Source organism: Triticum aestivum, chromosome 1A (genome assembly GCF_018294505.1).
Source record: "Triticum aestivum cultivar Chinese Spring chromosome 1A, IWGSC CS RefSeq v2.1, whole genome shotgun sequence".
NCBI classification, from domain to species: Eukaryota; Viridiplantae; Streptophyta; class Magnoliopsida; order Poales; family Poaceae; genus Triticum; species Triticum aestivum.
The window spans coordinates 428,908,735-428,929,316 of NC_057794.1; the positions used below are offsets into that span (position 1 = coordinate 428,908,735).

Consider the following 20,582-nt stretch of genomic DNA (forward strand, 5'->3'; position numbering starts at 1 on the left):
CATCAGATCATTTCTTGTTGTAGGAAGCACAACAAGTAGGAGTACATGCATACCTACACGTCACCCGCTGGCCAAGTCAGCCGCCAAATACGAAAGGCACACTTCGGATTGCGCAGCTACTCCCTCCGTTTGGAATTACTTATATCTAGATACATCTATTTCTGTGACAAGTAATTCCGAACAAAGAAAGTACGTCACAGCGAGAAGGCAATGTGAAAAAGTTCTTGCGCCGTGCCACAATGGCAAAGGCGATCACGGAGTAGCAGTAGTAGTCAATCCAACGCACTGATTGGCATGCGATGAGACAAAAGATGCAAAAGGCAAGAGAAAATCCATCGCACGTCGTTTCCTCTTGGCACCAACGCGTCCCATGGCTCTCACGCGGTAGATGGATGCTTTACACGCCGACGGTGGAAAAGGCACGGGGAAGGTGAACTCGACCGGACGCCACGCAACGCGAGGAAAAATAAGAAACCTGTGTATACCTTCTTCTTTCTCCGGATGTAAAACTTTTTGTACAGCAATGTGCAGCAACGAACGGCGGATCGGCCGACGGGCACCTAATCAAAATCAGCGGCGGGGCTCGCCGCGCCGTCGTCGTCGTCGTCTTCGGCGGCGGCGGCGGCGTGCGGGTTGCAGTCGTCGGAGTAGAAGTCGTTGCGCTCGATGAGGGCGCAGAGGCCGGGGTCCTCCTTGCCGTTGGCGCTCGGGTTGGGCTCCAGCGAGCAGTCCCCTTCGGGGCAGAGGCAGCACCACGCCGGCAGCGCGGCGGTTCCCGCGCCGGAGCGCCCCTCCTCCTCGCCGCGGACGGCGTCGGCGCCAGGCCTCTCCCTCCGGCCCCTCCTCTCCCGGACCACCGAGACGTTGCCCCAGCAGGCGGGCGGGGGAGGCAGCCGGTCCCGGATCGCCCTCACGACCTGCTCCCGCCGCTTGCTCTTGCGCCTCCCCTGCTTCTTGCCTCCCTCTCCTCCACCCGACGAAGACGGCGCGGCCGAGCCGGACGAGGGCGGGTGGGGCCGGGCCGGCCTCTGCCGCCGAAGCGCGGCGGCGGCGTCAGCGCCGCCTCTCTCTCCGTCGGCCCCGCCATTGGCTCTCCCCTCCCGCATACATGCAACCGCCACCGCCAGGGCGGACACGCGGCGACAGCAACGGCGGCCACGGGAGCGCCCCAACCCGCCAAACCCGCCGTCTGGTGGCGGCGCGGCGCGGGGCGGTGCGATTTTCGGCGCTGGTTTGGGGATTGCGGAGGGGAGGGGAGCGGGGAGGAGGGCGTGCACCTAATTTCGGTTCCGTGTGGTGGACTGGTGGTATTATTGCGGCCGCACACACAGCTTGCGCTTGCATTTGCATCAACGTTGTCGCCTTGGCTTGGCTTGGCTTTGGCTTTGGCTGGCTTGGACGGACAGCTTTCTTGTTCCCATCTCCCTTTCGTCACAGGTGTAAGTTAAGTTGAGAAACAAGGAACTGCCGCGTCAAAAAAACAATTAATAGGAGTATGAAACGAATGATTTGGAGGGTGGTTAAAATCTGATGAGAAAACATTATTTAACCGGACTGGTGATCTAGCAAGGGAGCAATAGGGACGTTTTGGATTGGTGGTGCGGCGACACGTTGTTAGATAGGAGTAGATGATGCGTTCAAATGGATGGAATATAATGTGGTCGTCACTTTTTCTAATATGACCGGTCCATTTTCTTTTTTGAACTTTATTATTGTGACCAGTTCAATTTCATAACACGCTGGTCTTACAGGGACACTGTCTCGTGCCCATAGTCCTTAAAATCACCATGCTCCCTAGGATTTGAGCCATGGCAGACAATTGAGGGGGTTGATTTCGTGACCGTCGGCTTTTACTTGCATAGTGTGTAACATTCAATTTTTTATCAACCCTTTGACCAAGAACAACTCCTACAACATAATCACTAGCATCATATATAACTTTGAAAGGCAAATTCCGATTGAGAGGTTGAACTATAAGCATAGAAGTTAGAGCTTTCTTAAGGTGCCGCGGTGATTTCGAGGCAATACTCATGATTCTGCGGATTTTGTAGAGGCAAGACACATGTGAAGGATCTAGATACGAGATTTCACATAGCAGAGGTTTTACCTGGTTTCGAGCCCCCTGTTCTAGGGGCAACACCCTACTCCTGCTTGGATGTGTTCTCTCTTGTGTAAGCCGGGTGAATACAAAGGATTTGTCTTGCCCATAGACTTGAGTCAACCTCTCTATGCCTCACGCCCTTCTCACCTTATATACTACGATTAGAAGGTGGAGTTACAAGGGCTTATAAGAGCCATTGTGTAATAACGACCGTAATGGTGACAACTGCTGATGGAATTACCACGTCGTCATAACAGTCGTCTTGATGGCGCCACGGGTAATGTTCGTTTTGATTGACCACGTCTTGGTTTAGTGGGATGGATGTTGTGGTTGATGAATGATACTTTTACGCTCATCACATCGTTGTTTAAACCGAATAATCTTGGAAATCACAAGAAAATCATTCCAATATTGTCACTAATGACTAATGAATGCGAGAGATCACAAAAATCCTTGGTTTAATTTGCTTCCACAGGAGAAAGGTCTAATGTGGAGATAAATCATCACTTAGAAGGAAACAAGGAAAATGGAGAAAGAAGGAAGGAAATGGGAGGCACATTAGCACCACCAGAGCGTAAGACCGCGTCTGGTTCGAGTGCACACACTCGTACCGGTGCTCGTGTTGGGGAATGTAGCAATAGTTCAAAAAAATTCCTACGTGTCACCAAGATCAATCTAGGAGATGCTAGCAACGAGAGAGGGGGGGGGGGCATCTTCATACCCTTGAAGATCGCTAAGCGGAAGTGTTACGAGGAACACGGATGATGGAGTCATACTCGCGGCGATTCAAATCGCGGAAGATTCGATCTAGCGTCGAACGGACGGTGCCTCCGTGTTCAACACACGTACATCCCGGGGACGTCTCCTCCTTCTTGATCCATCAAGGGGAGAGGAGAAGTTGAGGGAGAGCTCCGGCAGCACGACGACGTGGTGGTGGAGCTTGCAGTTCTCCGGTAGGGCTTCGCCAAGCACTACGGAGGAGGAGGAGGAGGTGTTGGAGAGGGGGAGGGCTAAGCCAGGGAAGAGGTACGACAGCCCTCCCACCCCCTCTATTTATAGGGTGAAGGGAGAGGGGGCCGGTGAGGGAGTCCTGGATTAAGGGGTCCTCGGGCGTCCGCCCTGTGTAACGTGGGCCAGACTATTGGGCCGTGAAGATACAAGACGAAGACTCTCTCCTGTGTCCGGATGGGACTCTCCTTGACGTGGATGGCAAGCCTGGCGTTCGGATATGAAGATTCCTTTCTCTGTAACTGACTTTGTAGAACCTTAGTACCCTCTGGTGTCTATATAAACTGGAGGGTTTAGTCCGTAGGGGCAATCATAATCTGACAGGCTAGACTTCTAGGGTTTAGCCATTACAATCTTGTGGTAGATCAACTCTTGTAATCCTCATACTCATCAATATCAATCAAGCAGGACGTAGGGTATTATGATGCGGAGCATCCTTCCATCATCCCCATGGACTCTACATCGACACATCAAGCCCCACGTGGACCTATGACAAGAGCGAGAGCACGTGCTTTGGAAACCGAGGTGAACTCCTTCCTACTTAGCTTGCGTATGGATACTAATGGAACATTGTTGCTACCTCACCAAGATACGCTATGTCTCATTAGGTACAAAGAGGAACACCACCAAGAGGCTCAGGAGCACCCCAAGGTGAATAGGAACCACCCCAAGGCCACGCGGACCAAGACGGAGTGCAGCAGCAGCAAAACTGGAAGTCCCAGGTGACCCCGTGCGCACGGGCCCCGAGACCCCGTGCCCACGGGCTATCCAGGAAGTTGGTGCTGGAGCACCCCGTGCGCACAGGCTTGTACCGTGACCACGGGACCCTCGTGCGCACGGGCCTCCCAGGATGGACGGCTGAGATCCCCAAACTGAGCCCCTCTTCATCTCTTTTGACCCCAAGACTATATAAACCGTACCTAGGGCTATGTTTAGGGTTAGCAAAGTATGAGATGAGATATTTGTGAGCTTTCCTCCTTCTACCTTCCCACGTGTGGAATCAAGGCCCCTTTTGGGAAGAATCCTAGTGGACTTCAAGACCTCCTCTAGGAGAAGACTATCTTCAAGACCTCCTCTAGGAGAAGACTATCTTCAAGACCTCATCTCCTAGGAGTGGGAAGAACTTTGCCATTGTATATTTCCTTTGATTGTGTTTGTGACTTGTGGATCTTGTATTGCTATTCTAGTGGATGTGTAATTGGGGAATTGTTTGAGTGATTTCCTCTTTGTGTTCTTGAGAGTTTGCCCTTTTCCCCCTCCAAGTGTGAAAAGATCCCCCTCTAGGATTTCATCCTATATCATTTTGGTATCAAGAGCAAGGTTGATTCACATCTTGGAGCCCCCCCCCCCCATTTGCTAGCTTGATTTTGTTGTTTTTCGTCAAAATTAGAAAATCCCCACAAAAATAGCCCAAAAAAATTCTTGCAATTTGTTGGATCTTGTGAGATTTGGTTGTTTTGATCCACGAATTTTGAGTTTGGCAAGTGGATCTACCCATCTTCCTGCTTCCCCACCTTCCAAATCCTCGAAATTATCCTTATCTTGGAAAATCCCCACGGATCCGGAGCTTGTCATCCGCTCCCAGCACACCCCGTGCACACAGGCCCTCGAGACCCCGTGCACACGGGCCTCACTTACCCCGTGCGCATGGATCATCCAGGAACTTTCAGCCATCTTTTGTTTGCACCATTTTGCTTCCATACCAACACTCGTGTTCTTCTGCACTATTTCTCGTGGTTGTTTGAGTTTCGGACCACGGTTTCTCTTGTGTCCTAAGGTGTTTTTGCTACTTAGGCGCATTTGGACATCATCATCGCCGCCACTCGATCATCAACTCGGCACCACACCGGCTTCACCAACTTCATTCTTACCGTACAATCGGACGGTAACCTCGATGGCATCTCATTTTGCTTTTGCATTGATAACCCGAGCCATTTCGCGTCGCTTACCCATCGAGACTAGCAAGTTGAGAATTGCGAGGCCATGCTATTGTGCACCATAGTGATCTTGTTACCATCTTAGTGCCATAAGTCTCTCCCGTGCATATCTTACATACTTGTCTCATATCATACTTGGCTCTAGCTTAAAAAAAAGAACAAGAAAAGCTTTTAAGCAAAAGAGGACCAACAAAGAGCTTGTAAGTACTAGCATCGAGCCATTTTGCATATCATTTTGACACCTCATACGTAGCATAGTTGGGATTGAAGATGGCATGTTTCTCTGATAGGTTGGTGCACATGCGTATCTAGCCCATTTGAGCAATCGAGCTAGCGTCTCTCTAGTATTCGCACAACAAGAGCATTTTCCGTGGTTGCACATTTTGAGCTCACCCCTTGGTTGTGCGGATCCCATCTATCTTCCGTGTGTGTGTTCCTAGTGATATCATTGGGTTTGATCTATTTGTTTTTACTTGCATTTTTGTGAATCTTCTCAACCTTATCGATATCTTGACTAACATTTGCTTGAAATTTTTGCCACCATCTTAACCGAGCTCCTCCATAAGCCTTTTACTTGTAGGTGTGAGAAACAATTCCCTGTACCAATTCCCCTATTATAGCATCGTGAGATCGTACTTGTTACATCCACAATCTTCCGAAAAGGTAACTTTGGTTTTGTTCTCTCATTGTTCCTACTCACCACCACTTTCTCATGATGGATAGGCCAAGTACTTCTACCAACCCACTCTTCATGGAGCAAGACGTCGACATGAACTCCTTCATCACCAAGAGTCACCTCTTTGGTGCACAATGTGCTTTGCATCAAGAGCAACAAGCTATGAGTGAACGCATCAACAACCTTGCCGCCGACTTGCAACTTTCTGAGCAAGGTACAAGGGACTACTTCGACCACAAGCTCGACGATCACAAGCAAGAGAATGACGCAAGGATGGACGAAATTCGTGCTTTGTTGCTCAACCGCTCGTCTTCCACTTCAAGAAGGAGCCGTTCAAGCCTCCACTCCGACTTCACCCTCTCCGGCTCAAGTACATCGTCTTCGAACACTCTTCGACGTGTCGCGCGCAACGAGCATCACACAAACCTCAATCCTCTATGCGACACCGACTCGCAAGAGCATCGAAGACGTCAAACCCAAGAAGCCTTTGCGCTAGCACGAGAAAGGCAACGACAACGCCAACATGAAGAGGAAGAGCGAGTGCGTCTACACCAAAATGCTCAAGATGCCGAGGCACAATGTCAAGAACAACAACTCCGTGACGATCAAGCACTTGCGGTGCAACAAGCTCTACGCAATTCGAGTCGAGCTGTTGCCGACCGAGGCCGTCAAGCCCGTGAACAAGAGGAAGCACTTCGCGAAGAAATTCAAGAACAAAGATTTCAAGCTCGCGTGCATCATCAAGTTCCTCCTCGAGCTCGCGAAGATCCCTCACAAGCTCGCCAACACCATCAAGTTCATCGAGAGCATGAAGACAATGGAAATCCTCCACGACAAGAGAAACATGAGGTTGACAACCCTCCGCGTCAAGAGCACCACGAGTTGAACAATCATCTACAACATGGGCGTCATCATCCACGACCCCAATACAATGAAGAGCAACGCTACAGCAAGCTCAAGTTCACCATGCCCAAGTTCAATGGAAGCAACGATCTCGAAGAGTATCTTTCATGGGCATTGAAAGTTGACAAGATCTTCTGTTTGCACAATTATGAAGAAGAGAAGAAGATCGCGGTGGCATCCCTTGAGTTCCAAGACTATGTCCTTATTTGGAGGGAACAAGTCCTTGAGCGCCGAGAGGCAAGAGGTGATCCACCCATCACTACTTGGGCGCAAATGAAGGATGTCATGAGAGCACGCTTTGTACCTACCTACTACAACCGCGACCTCTTCAAGAAACTCCAACAACTCAAGCAAGGATCAAAGAGCGTTGAAGAATACTACAAGGAGATGGGGATTGCAATGATAAGAGCCAATGTCACGGAAGATGATGAGCAAACAATGGCACGCTTCTTGAATGGCCTCAACCATCCCATCAAGAAGATCGCCGACTTCCAACCATACTCAAATCTCATCGAGCTAGTGCACCAAGCCACCAAAGCGGAACGCCAAGTGCAAGATGATTTCAAGTACGCCAAGTTCTCATCCAAGTCCTACGGCTTCTCCAATAACCAAGCTTCAATGACTCCAACACCGACTACAACGCCTTCTTCAATCAACTTCGACAAGTCGACTTCCAAGAAAGCTTCGCCTACTACAAGCAATCCTACTACGAGCAACTTCAAGCCGAGAGCTTCATCATCCTCAACCCCAACCGATGAGACCGTCAAGACGAGTTCCTTCAAGTGTTCCACTTGCGGAGGCCGAGGCCACAAGTCCTACGAGTGCACCAACAAGCGAACCATGGTCTTCAACGACGATGGCACTTATGACTTCATGAGCGAAGGCAAAATGGAAGCCCTTGAGCAAGTCGCCATGCACCGCCAAGTGAACAATGAAGAAGAACAAGTCTTTTGTGATGAAGACTCAAGTCCCGCACTTGTTGTCTCCAAAGTCTTGACCCTCCAACATCACCAAGAAGAAGACCAAAGATGCAACATATTCCACACCAAGGCCGACATCAATGGACGATCCATCAAGGTCATCATCGATGGAGGAAGTTTTCATAATCTCGCAAGTGAAGAACTTTGCTCCAAGCTCCAATTGCCCAAGACGAAGCATCCACATCCATACAAAGTGCAATGGCTTAGTGACTCCGGCACTATCCAAGTCGAGCACCGAGTACAAGTCTCCTTCAAGATCGGCGCCTAAGAAGACACCTTGGAGTGTGCGTCGTTCCAAAGACCGTTTGTCATCTTCTCCTTGGACGGCCATGGCAATTCGATAGAGGAGTCGTACACAACAGCCGAACGAACCACTACATCTTCAAGATGAAGGGCAAGGAGTACGTCCTCCATCCAATGTCGCCAAGTCAAGTGATCGCCGACAAGCAAGCCACCCATCATGGAGATCATAGTGAGAGAGCGAGCCACCAAAAAGAGAGTGAGCGCCACAAGCCCAAATCGAGTGCCTCCACGATGAGCGAAAACAAGCACCTAGTTCTATTTGCCACCGAACGTGACATGAGAGAAGTGTGTGATAACCCATCTAGTGTCCTACACTACGCCCTCGTGTGCAAGGACAATGCATCACAAACTAACACTTCTCACACTCTTCCTCTAGTGTTGTCTACTCTTTTGCAGGAATTTCAAGATGTTTTCCTCGATGAGCTACCTCTGGGACTACCTCCACTACGAGGCATTGAGCACCGCATCGACCTCATCCCCGGAGCAATGCTTCCGAACAAAGCTCCCTACCGCGTCAAGTTCTTGAGTTACTTTTGGAAGACCTTATGCGCCAAGCTCGGAATCAAGTTACTCTTCTCCATGGCGTACCACCCTCAAACCGACGGCCAAACGGAGGTGACGAACCGTACACTCTCCACTCTACTATGAGTCTTGAGCAAGAATAACATCAAGGAGTGGGAGGAGTGTCTCCCAATCGCCGAGTTCGCCTACAACCGCGCAAGACATTCGACGACCGGCAAGTCCCCTTTCGAGGTCGTCTATGGATTCAACCCATTGTCCCCATTGGACATTCTTCCTCTACCACTACAAGAGCGCATCAACATGGACGTGAGTGACCGAGTGAACCACCTCAAGAAGATGCATGAAGATACAAGGCACACCATAGAGCGCCAAGTACAATGACTCACGACCAAGCACAACACCAACACGTCCCCAATGGTGTTCCAACCGGGTGACCTAGTTTGGGTACATCTCCGCAAGGATCTTTTTCCCAAGGAGCGCAAGTCCAAGCTACTTCCAAGAGCCGATGGCCCATTCAAGGTACTCGCACGCTACAACGACAATGCCTACAAGGTCGACATCCCACGAGACAAGTACAATGTGTGCGACACATTCAATGTCAAAGACTTGACCAAGTACCATGGTGATGAAGATCACGATCCATGGACGGATCTCTCCCAAGGGGAGAAGATGATGCGAAGCATCCTTCCATCATCCCCATGGACTCTACACCGACACATCAAGCCCCACGTGGACCTATGACAAGAGCGAGAGCACGTGCTTTGGAAACCAAGGTGAACTCCTTCCTACTTAGCTTGCATATGGATACGAATGGAACATTTTTTCTACCTCACCAAGATACGCTATGTCTCATTAGGTACGAAGAGGAACACCACCAAGAGGCTCAGGAGCACCCCCAAGGAGAAGAGGAACCACCCCAAGGCCACGCGGACCAAGACAGAGTGCAGCAATAGCAAAACTGGAAGTCCCAGGTGACCCCGTGCGCAGGGCCCCCGAGACCCTGTGCCCACGGGCTATCCAGGAAGTTGGCGCTGGAGCACCCCGTGCGCACGGGCCTATACTGTGCCCACGGGACCCCCGTGCGCACGGGCTCAACTTACCCTGTGCGCACGGGCCTCCCAGGATGGACGACTGAGATCCCCAAACAGAGCCCCTCTTCATCTCTTTCGACCCCAAGACTATATAAACCGTACCTAGAGCTATGTTTAGGGTTAGCAAAGTATGGGATGAGATATTTGTGAGCTTTGCTCCTTCTACCTTCCCACTTGTGGAATCAAGGCCCCTTTTGGGAAGAATCATAGTGGATTTCAAGACCTCCTCTAGGAGAAGATTATCTTCAAGACCTCCTCTAGGAGAAGACTATCTTCAAGACCTCATTTCCGAGGAGTGGAAGAACTTTGCCATTCTATCTTTCCTTTGATTGTGTTTGTGACTTGTGGATCTTGTATTGCTATTCTAGTGGATGTGTAATTGGGGAATTGTTTGAGTGATTTCCTCTTTGTGTTCTTGAGAGTTTGCCCCTTTCCCCCTCCAAGTGTGAAAAGATCCCCCTCTAGGATTTCATCCTATATCATATTACCTCCATCGAGAGGACCTGAACCTGGGTAAAACTTCGTGTCCCCTATCTCCTGTTACCATCAACCTTAAACGCACAGTTCGGGACCAACTACCCGAGATCCGCCGGTTTTGACACCGACATTGGTGCTTTCATTGAGAGTTCCTCTGTGACGTCGAAGATAGGATTCATGGCTCGCCTTGTTATCAAGGACAGTATCACCTCCGGAGGAGCCCTGGCCTCAGGCCAAACCCTCCGGCTGGGCGGCTTTACCATGAACGCCCGTCCAGCCGTTAAGCCAACGATGACTTCTCGGGTCATCAAAAATCGCCTTCGTGTTGACCCCGAATACTCCAAATGGATGGATCCGACAGAGTTGTCATCTTTAAATGAGCTTCTGGATCGCATCGCCGCCTTGGGGGTCGCTACGGACTACGATCGGATTGGGCTTAAACTCGATCAGAGAGAAATCAAATCTCTGCCGATCACCCATCAGATAGTGGTAGTAGAGGGGCAAATCAACAACTTTTCCTCTATATTGAGGACGAACTATGTTCGGATTTCCGAGCTCGAAGAGCCGGATACCCGTTCACGGAACAACACACCCCGTCCTCCGAACCCAGAATCGGACGGTGGAACTGAAAAATCGGTTGATATCCCGGAGCCCGAACTATTAAGCTCGGAAGTCCCTCAAACTCCGGATCCCAAATTGGGTCAAGGTTCGGATCTAAAGCCACCCACCCACCCAGATATGCGCGATCTCACGTGCATACGACAGCAGTCTCAGGAAACAGTCCATAACTTTTGGGCCAGATTCCTCCTTGTCAAAGACAAGATTAAAGATTGTCGCACAAAGACGCAATCTCCGTATTCTGCAATAATTGCACAGACGAAGGAATCCTCAACGCCATCAACCGCCGTCATGTATTACACATCGCTGACTTGGCAACCATAGTACAGAAATACTACGTAATGGATAGCGCCTGGAAAGCTTAGGCAGCTCGCTGGGAACCACCGGTTTCCACTCAACCCCTCGCCCGAGCAAAAATGATGCATCCTCGCAGGGCGCCCGACCCAATAGTAAAGAAATCATAGCCAATCATGGGGCGCGGAACCGTTTTGGAGGGATGGCTCGATAGGTCATGCAAAATACATACAACACCGGATACCATACCAACCCACAGCCTTAGAGCATGTTGGATACTCCGGCAAGTGGCCAAGAGCGGCGAGGATATCCTCACCAGAAACACTGCAGAGCAACTCCCCCCAGAACACGGCGACCATAGAGTATTGACAGTCTTCAAGACTTTCTCCTGAAATAATCAGCACAAGAGGGCACTCCGCGACCTCGCCGAAGTCTGCCAAGTCGCAACAATAAATCCTTGGAACGACACGGCCATAATTTTCAACGCCAGTGACGAACCAAAAATCCGGTCAGTCCGGGCACCAGCCGCCTTGGTCCTCAACCCAATTGTGGATGGCTTTGGGCTCACTAAAATGCTCATGGACGGTGGCAGCGGACTAAACCTAATCTACGAGGACACACTGAATAAAATGGAAATAGATAGGAGCCGCATCGAGCATAGTAATACAACCTTCCGAGGGATCATTCCCAGCCGGGAGGCACGATGTGCGGGGAAAATTACACTTGATGTGGTATTCGGCACGCCGGAGAACTATCGGTCCGAAGAGATAACCTTCCAAGTGGCCCCTTTCAATAGTGGATATCATGCCCTGTTGGGGCGAGATGCATTCACACGCTTTCAAGCTATACCTCACTACGGGTATATGAAGCTCAAGATTCCTGGGCCCAACGGTATTATCACTCTTGCTAGTGATCCGCACATAGCCCTCCACGCGGAAAACAAAACAGCATCCCTAGCCCTCGAGGCACTGTCTGAGGCCCTCGCGGTCGAAGAGTTAACCACACTACGCTCTACGGTGGATAGGGACAACGTAATCCTTGATAAACGTCCCAAATCCACCTCCTTCAAACCAGCAGACGAAATAGTCAAATTTCAAGTCCACCCGACGGACCCCAAGAAGACAGCTTCCATCGGGGCACAGCTGGACCCAACAGTTGACACCGCACTATGAACGTTCCTGCGCGAGAACGGGGATATCTTCGCCTGGCACCCTTTTGATATGCCAGGAATCCCATGCAGGCTGGCCGAACGCAACCTCAATATATTGAAGGGATATAAGCCGGTCAAGCAAACACTGTGGCGCTTTTCTGAACATAAACGACAAGCCATGGGGGAGGAGCTAGCCAAGTTAATCGAGGCCGGATTCATCAGAGAAATAAAACACCCGGACTGGCTAGCAAACCTGGTGATGGTACCAAAGAAGGACAAATCCTGGCGCCTATGCATCGACTTCAAAGACCTCAATAAGGCCTGCCCTAAGGATCCCTTCCCCCTCCCCTACATCGATCAGATTATTGATGCTACTGCAGGACACGACTCACCATGTCTCCTCGATGCATACTCCGGATACCATCAAATTAAAATGAAGGAATCCGATCAAGCCGCAACGACATTCATCACCCCTTACGGGCCTTTCTGCTTCAACACTATGCCCTTTGGGCTTAAAAACGCCGGCGCCACCTACCAACGCATGAATCAAACATGCTTGGAGAAGCAAATCGGCAAGACAGTGGAAGCATATGTGGATGATGTCGTCATCAAGACTAAACACGTCGAGTCATTAATAGACGACTTGCGTCTCACATTTGACAACCTCTGGACATATGACATTAAGCTCAATCCGGAAAAGTGTGTTTTCAGCGGAAAGCTGCTGGGCTTCATTGTTTCCAATAGAGGAATTGAGGCAAATCCAGCCAAAATCCGAGCTTTGTCACAATTGGCTACACCAACCGACCTTAAACAGGTCCAAAAACTAGCCGGATGCGAGGCAGCTTTAAGCCACTTTATCTCCAGACTAGGAGAAAAAGCATTGCCACTTTATCTCCTTCTTCGACGTACCAACCACTTCGAGTGGACGAAAGCAGCAACAACCGGATTGGAGGAAATAAAGGCTCTTTTAGCGAGCAACCCAATCCTGGCCGCGCCAAACGTCGGTGAACCGATGTTATTATACATCTCTACAACACACCAGGTGGTGAGCGCAGTGCTCGTCGTTGAGCGAGAGGAGGACGGACACAAGTTCCCACTCCTGAAACCGGTATACTACATATCCACTGTCCTTACACCATGCAAATCACGGTACCCTCATTACCAAAAGATAGCATATGTGGTATTCATGGCATCCCAGAAGCTACGACACTACTTCCAAGAGTGCCCGATTACAGTGGCTTCTGAAGTACCACTTAATGACATAATAAACAACCGCAACGCTACGGGTCGGATTGCCAAGTGGGCTATTGAGCTCCTACCATTTGACACAACATACAAACCACGTTGGGCCATTAAATCCCAAGTATTGTCCGACTTCGTCGCTGAATGGTCAGAGGCCGAACTCCCTAAAGAGTATGGCACATATTCCAACTAGGTCATGTACTTCGATGGCTCTAAAATGCTGGTTGGTTTAGGAGCAGGCGTCGTTTTAACGTCCCCCACTGGAGACACAGTCCAGTATGTACTCCAAATATTGTACACAGACTCCAACAATGCAGCCGAATTCGAGGTCTTATTACACGGTGTTCGGATGGCTACCTCCATGGGCATACAACACCTGTAGGTGCGCGGGGATTCAAACCTTGCAATATCCCAGATAAATGGAGACTTCGATGCCAAGGATCCGAAGATGGCGGCCTATCATAACGCCATACTCAAAATATCAGCACGGTTCGAGGGACTCGAATTCCATCATGTGGCTCGAGAAAGTAATCAAGCGGCAGGCGTTCTCGCTCGCATGGGCGCCAAGCGCGACCCCGTCCCGCCTAACATCTTTTTGGAAAGGCTCTTCAAGCCATCCGTGGTATGGCAGGTTGAGAGCGGCAACACTAGTCCGGATCCGACTATACCCCCAGATTCCAAACACAATACCGATATCATCGGGGGCTTAGCCATTGAAATAACACCATCGTCCCATCTAATAATGGCAGTAATTGCCCCATGGACCGAACCGTTCTTGGCCTACCTTAATAGGCGAGAGCTCCCTATGGACCAGAATGAGGCTCGCTGCATTGTTCGGCGCTCGAAAGCCTACAAGGTCCATGACGGAGAGCTCTATAAGAAAAGTGCTACCGGAGTCCTTCAAAGATGTATCTCCAAAGAAGAAGGACGACAACTCCTGGCTGAAATCCATGCTGGCCTCGGCGGTCACCACGCCGCGGCTCGGGCCCTTGTAAGTAAGGCCTTCCGTATAGGTTTCTTCTAGCCGACGGCCGGAGCAGACGCACAAGACTTGGTCCAACGTTGTGTCGAATTCCAGCTCTTCGCCAATCAAAGCCATATGCCGCCTACTGCACTACAAACAATCCCCATTACTTGGCCTTTTGCGGTTTGGGGTCTTGATATGGTGGGACCCCTTAAAGGAGGGAGCCATAAGAAAAAATATCTGGTAGTCATAGTAGATAAATTCACCAAGTGGATAGAGGCCAAACCGATGAAAACGACCGAAGCTGGACCGGTGATAGACTTTTTATCCGGTGTCGTGCACCGTTATGGTGTCTCACACAGCATCATCACTGATAACGACTCCAATTTCACAGCCGATGAAGTAAAATCCCGGTGTGCTAAATTGGGCATTAAACTCGATTTTGGCTCGGTCTATCATCCACAAACAAATGGTCAAGTCGAACGAGCTAATGGTCTTATTATGAGTGGCATTAAACCTAGACTAGTGCGGTCTTTGAAAGAATCAGACAAGCACTGGGTTGAGGAGCTAGACTCCATACTCTGGGGGCTGCAGACCACGCCCAATCGCACTACCGGATATACACCCTTCTTCATGGTGTACAACGCAGAGGCTGTGTTTCCCTGTGACATTATTCATGACTCACCTCGAGTGCGCATGTATGAAGAGAGAGAGGCCGAGCTTGATCCATAGGACAGCTTAGATGCCCTGGAGGAGGAGCGCGACATCGCAAAAGCCGTTCCACATTTTATCAACAGCAGGCTCACAGATATCAAAGTAGAGAAGTGCGGGCCAAGACTTATAACGTTGGCGAACTCGTTCTATGGTTACCAGAGAAGAAAAAGGACAAACTCAAGCCCAAGTGAGAGGGTCCCTTCATCATAGATGAGGTTCTCACTGGAGGAGCGTACCGCCTACGTGATGCATCTGACAATCGCCTAGAGCCGAACCCATGGAATTCCGCAAGATTCCGAAGATTTTACGCATAGAGCCATACTCTTTGTTCGTATTCTTCTCCCTTTGTTTTCAATTTTTACCCTCTTTAATTTTTCTCTAGCTCTTTAGCTCTTGTGCGGCAAACCACACACCTATGATGTGCACATCCTTAAATGTATACACTCATAATACCTGGGGGCTTCTTTTACAGAAGCTTATTATTATTTTCCGAGCATCAAGCTCAACACATATGTGTCCCCTTCCGCATATGTACCTTTTCTTCGCCATTATATGCATCGTTATGACTTAAGTTTTGGCCAAGCTGGGTTGCCTGGCTCCTGTGCTTATTCCCTACGTTCCCGTTTATTCGGATAGGGCCTAAAGGGATGTAACATCCCAAATTTTCAATCTGGAATGTTATACATAGATCATCCATGCATATCATGATTTATTGCATTTCCGTTCCGCAATCCTCGAAATCCTAAGCAACTCAAGGACCCACGGAGAGAGTTGGGGATTTTCCGGTTTTGATATTTGATTTTTATCAAATAATGAAACGAGGATTTTGATTTTAATAATTTTTCTCTCTGAGAAATATTTCATATTAAATCAAATGAGTGGAGATAATATGACTTCTCCAAAATAATTGAAATATTGGAGGAAAAATATTAAAATCATTTATTGGATTTTATTTGGTTTTATTCGGATTTTATTTGCATTAGAAAAATTGCACGTTTTCAAATTTTCATTTTAGGGCCAAGAAAATGTTCAACTTGTCCTAAATATTTTATTTAGACGGTGAAAATTTGTTTTGGCATTTTAGGTTTTTATTTATTTTTTTCTAGGATTTTATTTCGGTTGGCAAAGTTTTTTTTAAAAAGAGGGTCCCCGCGCCGGCTGGGCCTAAGGCCCAGCCGCACTAGGCCGCCGCCGCCGCCTCCTGCGCGCGCGCGCCGCCGCCGCCACTCGGACCGGAGTCCGAGTTGGACTCTGCCTCCGCCGCGCCTTGCCCCCTCCTCCAAGTCACCGCCCCCCTTTATATACGCCGCCACCCCGCCCCCAACACCACACCACCACCGCCGCCACCCGCGCTACGCCAAGCCGCCGCCGCCTCCTGCCGCTGCCACCACCGCAGCTCGCGTCGCCACCACCTCCGCCGCCCCGCAAGCTGCCGCCCGCCACTGCCTCGCCTCGCCGGACCTCTCACCGGAGGTAGCCGCCACGCCCCGCCGCCGGTTTTTTAAAGATCGTTCGGTTTTTTTAGAAACCCTAGATCCGTTTTTTCGGATTCGCCGGTTTTTTTCTTTTCGGTTCTTCTAGTTAGCGGACGTTCGTCCGAACGTTCATTTTAATGAACGGTTCCTCGCCCGTTATTTACAACTAACGAACGCTCGTTCGTTAGTCTGTTCGTCAGTTTTCTTTTATCGGATTTATTCCGCGATTTTCTCTGATCGTGATTTCTGATCCGATCTTAGATTCTGTTTATCTTTTCGCTCGTTTATCAGAATCAGGCGATTCAAGCGTCTGGAGTTTCGTGTCAAAACCCTCTTTCCGTTTAATCAACTCAAACAAGTTTTTGCTACTGTGAAATTTGACCTAGTTTCAGATTAGTAAACGAAACTTCTTTCTTTCGCCATTTGACTTTCGTTGCTCCGTTTGCTTTGATTCTTTTTGCGTACCGGAGTTCTTAAGTTGAACTTTCCGGCCAACCTCTCTTATTTGAGTTTTGTTTGTGCATCGTTGCTTGTTACTTATGTATGTTATTGTTTGCTTGCGATAGAATTCCCGGAGTGCGAAGCATGTTACTACGAGTCTCTAGGATTCGCGGATCGTTAGCAAGGCAAGTAACACTTTGATCATATCCCATTATTACCCAGTTTTTATGCATTAGTTCCAACCCTCAAACATTGCATGATTAGGATGTCATTAACTTGTGGGTTGGGAAGTAGTTGCTGAGGTAGAACCTATTGCCCTGTTATATTCAAACCCTTGGGAGTTACTTCTACGTATTGCTTATATTGCTATGCTATGCTCGTAGACATGGTTTGGGTTTGAGTGAAATTCATGTCAGATGAGAGATTGTTAATTAATGGTTGAACTTAAGGTGGCAACTTAATCAAACAACTGGGTGGATTGAGGCACCTGGGGAACCCAGTGTTGCTGTATTTTTTTGGAAATCCCGGGGTACCCGTGTGATCTTCCTATGGACCGGCACCCAGGCTCAAAGGGAACTGAGATGATTCATGCTAGAAACTTCCGTGTGCAGCCACAAGCTATTATGGGCTCTAGCATAGTTGAGTAAGTTACGTGAAGCTCTTGAAGAGGTAGATCAGTAGGTAGTGGGTTTTGTAGGTTCGGTATGGTCTACCCGGAGTAGAGAGTTAACGTTTCCGAAAGACTGTGTCTCGGTCATCCGTTTCTCAAACACCATGTAGTGCGAGAAATCCAACAGAGGCGATCGAGTCTTGTGGGGAAAAGTGCGCAAACCTCTGCAGAGTGTACAATCTAATCATGGTTAGCCGTGTCCCCGGTTATGGACAATTCTTGAGTATCTAGTACTTGGGTTATCACATGTATCTCACCATGTTTAATTAATACTGTTGGGTTGTTAATCACTTTAATTGGGATTGAGTTGGGGTTACCTTCTCAATGATGTTTCAACCACCATGATAGTTAAATTAAAATCTATTCCTTTGTTGTAGGGAAAAATTGGCTTTTCGCAAAACTATAACCATAGAGCTTTCCACCAGCCAAATATGCATGTAGTGATAGCATTATTCCGTTTCTGCTCTACTGTGTTATATTGCCAACATATTCCATGTGCTGACCCGTTTTCGGGCTGCAACGTATTATGTTGCAGACTTTTCCAATGAGGAGTAAGGTTCGTTAGGTCGTCACCGTGCAGCTCAGCTATGCCGTTGGAGTTGATGGACTCACCTTATCTTCCAAGCCTTCCGCTGTTATCGCATTAGATGGCCTTAAGACATATTCTTGTAATAAGTTCTCTTTGGAGACGTTCAATGTAATAAGTGTGTGATTGCTACTCTGTTATAAATCCTTCGAGTACTGTGTGTGTCAGCATTACCGATCCAGGGATGACACTGAAGCACAGAAACTTGACCATCTGAGGTCGGGTTGCTACAAGATGGTATCAGAGCACACGCTGAGTGTAGGACACGACCACTAAGATAAACCCTAGGTCACACTTCTCTTCTCATTTCTGACTCCTCTCCATTTTCTACTCTTTAGGATGGCGGAGATGAAGAACAAGTTTGCACAACCGGATGAAGACACACCTTTTGGACGCCACTTGAAGGAAGTCACTAGGTACTTGAACATTGGAATACCAAGCTTCACCGGGACGTACAACACCACTTTACCAGAAGAAGAGCGCTGGATGATTCAAGTACAAGTTCTAGGAAGGACGTTCTCTCCAACCTCTAAACCCATAGAATTTTCCTTCGATGCACCAACTTGGAGTTTAGGAAAGAGTAAGGCAGCTCACATCACCATGGGACGCATTGGAGAAGTTTACAACAGGGAGCTTAAGGACACTATCTACCAAATATGTGGGCGCCGAGACGAGCAATGGGAAGTGATCAGCACCATGAAGGATAAATCCATTGCAACTTTCATCCAAGAGTTAAACCATCACATTCGACGTCAGGAGAACCAGATGTGTGCTGACATGATGGACTTGAAGAAGGCGAAGACTAGGATCATCGAGCTGGAGGAAGAACTCAAGTTTAACCACGATGGATATGAGGAGGAAATCAAGACCCTACTGGAGAAGAATGATGACCTAGTCAAGAAGATCGGAGTATTCATGGGAGGACCAACACCAATAGAAGAAGAAGAACCCAAGGAAATATGCCCCGAGGACTACATCATCATCGACAACACCGATTCCGGTCCTAGTGATGATGACTTTGAAGGCGAAGCTGGAGCAGACATCATGGAGTCTGTCGGCGTTCTGGGAACAGGGGTCCCCAGACTTGCCTGCCTGCGGCCTGCGGCGTGGCTCAAAGGGGGCCCAGCACGGCCCGTCTTAATCAACACAGACCCAAGACCCTCGCGAGGGGCCAAGCCTCGCGGGGCGGACGACACGGAGCTTCCTCAGGCACGGCCTCATCAGGTTGGCTCACGAGGAGGCGGAGAGATCAAGGCGGGGTACCTCACGAGGTGCCCGTGACGCAAGCCATGACGACCAAGGGCGCCAGGCGGGCGCCAGCCCGCACAGTGTCCTCCTTTCCTCTTTGGTGCAAAGGGAGCAAGCGCAGGCGAGAGCATCAAGCAAAGGCACCCGTTTCGGTGCAATGAGACCAAGACCAGTCCAATGGCAGGGAAGAAGTCATTGTGGAGCCCAAGCCAATGTCACCACCAGAGCCTTTGGCAGGCGAGGACCAACTTTAGTCAGGATAAGTGTCCCAAATGTTCCCCTTCAAAATGGCCAATTGTTGGCGCCCTTCCCGCTCAATATTTGGGAAGAGGCCCAGGGCCTTTGCCTATAAATAGGACTAGCCACCCACAGAAGAGGGGGACGGAGATCAGATCGCAATCGAGAAGAGAGAGAGAGAGAGAGAGAGAAGGGTAAATGAACTCCGCCTAGCAGTTCACCCCCCTAGTCAAGAATAGACCCTCGCGAGGCTGTTCTTCCTTGTATTGCTCATCATCAGTAGCCCAAGAGGCAATCCACCACACCACACACTGGAGTAGGGTATTACACCACAACGGTGGCCCGAACCAGTATAAACCCTGTGTCTCTTGTGCTATTCTTTCCATAGCTTAGATCTTAGCGAGGCGGAGGGGTGCAGGTAGGTAGAAGGCGAAATCTCCACGCGCACCCCAGTGTTCGAACCTCAAGGGTCTGTCGGAACCCGAAATCCGACATTTGGCGCGCCAGGTAGGGGTGCGCCGGAATTCATCTTCCACCACCCCGTTCTCCTCCGACCATCGCGTCCATGTCTGACGCTCGTCGGACCCGCGCCGAGCGCCGGGCCGCTCTCGCTTCCCGCATCGCCCAGACAGCTCCTGTCGGCGGGCGTCCTTGCCGTTCCCCGTCACCTGCCGTCGACGCCGCCACCGGCCCGGCGGGGGACGTGCGGCAAGCGTCGTCTCAACATCCGTCCGTGCGGCAATTCGGCCTCACCGCTACTCCCTCGCTCACCCCAGCTGGTTCTTCGTCCCGCGCGCTCCGCGCACCCATGGAGGCTCGAGCTGTGCTCATTGCGGCAAACAAGCTCCTGCGCCTACCGTCCCGTCGACGACGTCTACGAAGAATGGCTCGACCATGTCGCCGAGCTCATCCGCGCCGCAGGGGGCTCTCCTGCATCGTCCGTTC

General features: G+C 49.8%; 1 protein-coding gene across 1 annotated transcript; it reads right to left on the bottom strand.

Moving 5' to 3' along the window:
- Positions 1-213: 213 nt before the first annotated feature.
- On the bottom strand, positions 214-1,432 carry LOC123054025 (uncharacterized). The gene has a single exon (XM_044477674.1). The coding sequence runs from the start codon at positions 1,104-1,106 to the stop codon at positions 561-563; it is 546 nt and encodes a 181-aa protein (XP_044333609.1). The 5' UTR covers positions 1,107-1,432; the 3' UTR covers positions 214-560.
- Between the last annotated feature and the right edge of the window lie 19,150 nt (positions 1,433-20,582).

Coding starts and splice junctions, on each gene's coding strand:
- LOC123054025 (XM_044477674.1), bottom strand. CDS start 1,106: ATGCGGGAGGGGAGAGCCAATGGCGGGGCCGACGGAGAGAGAGGCGGC.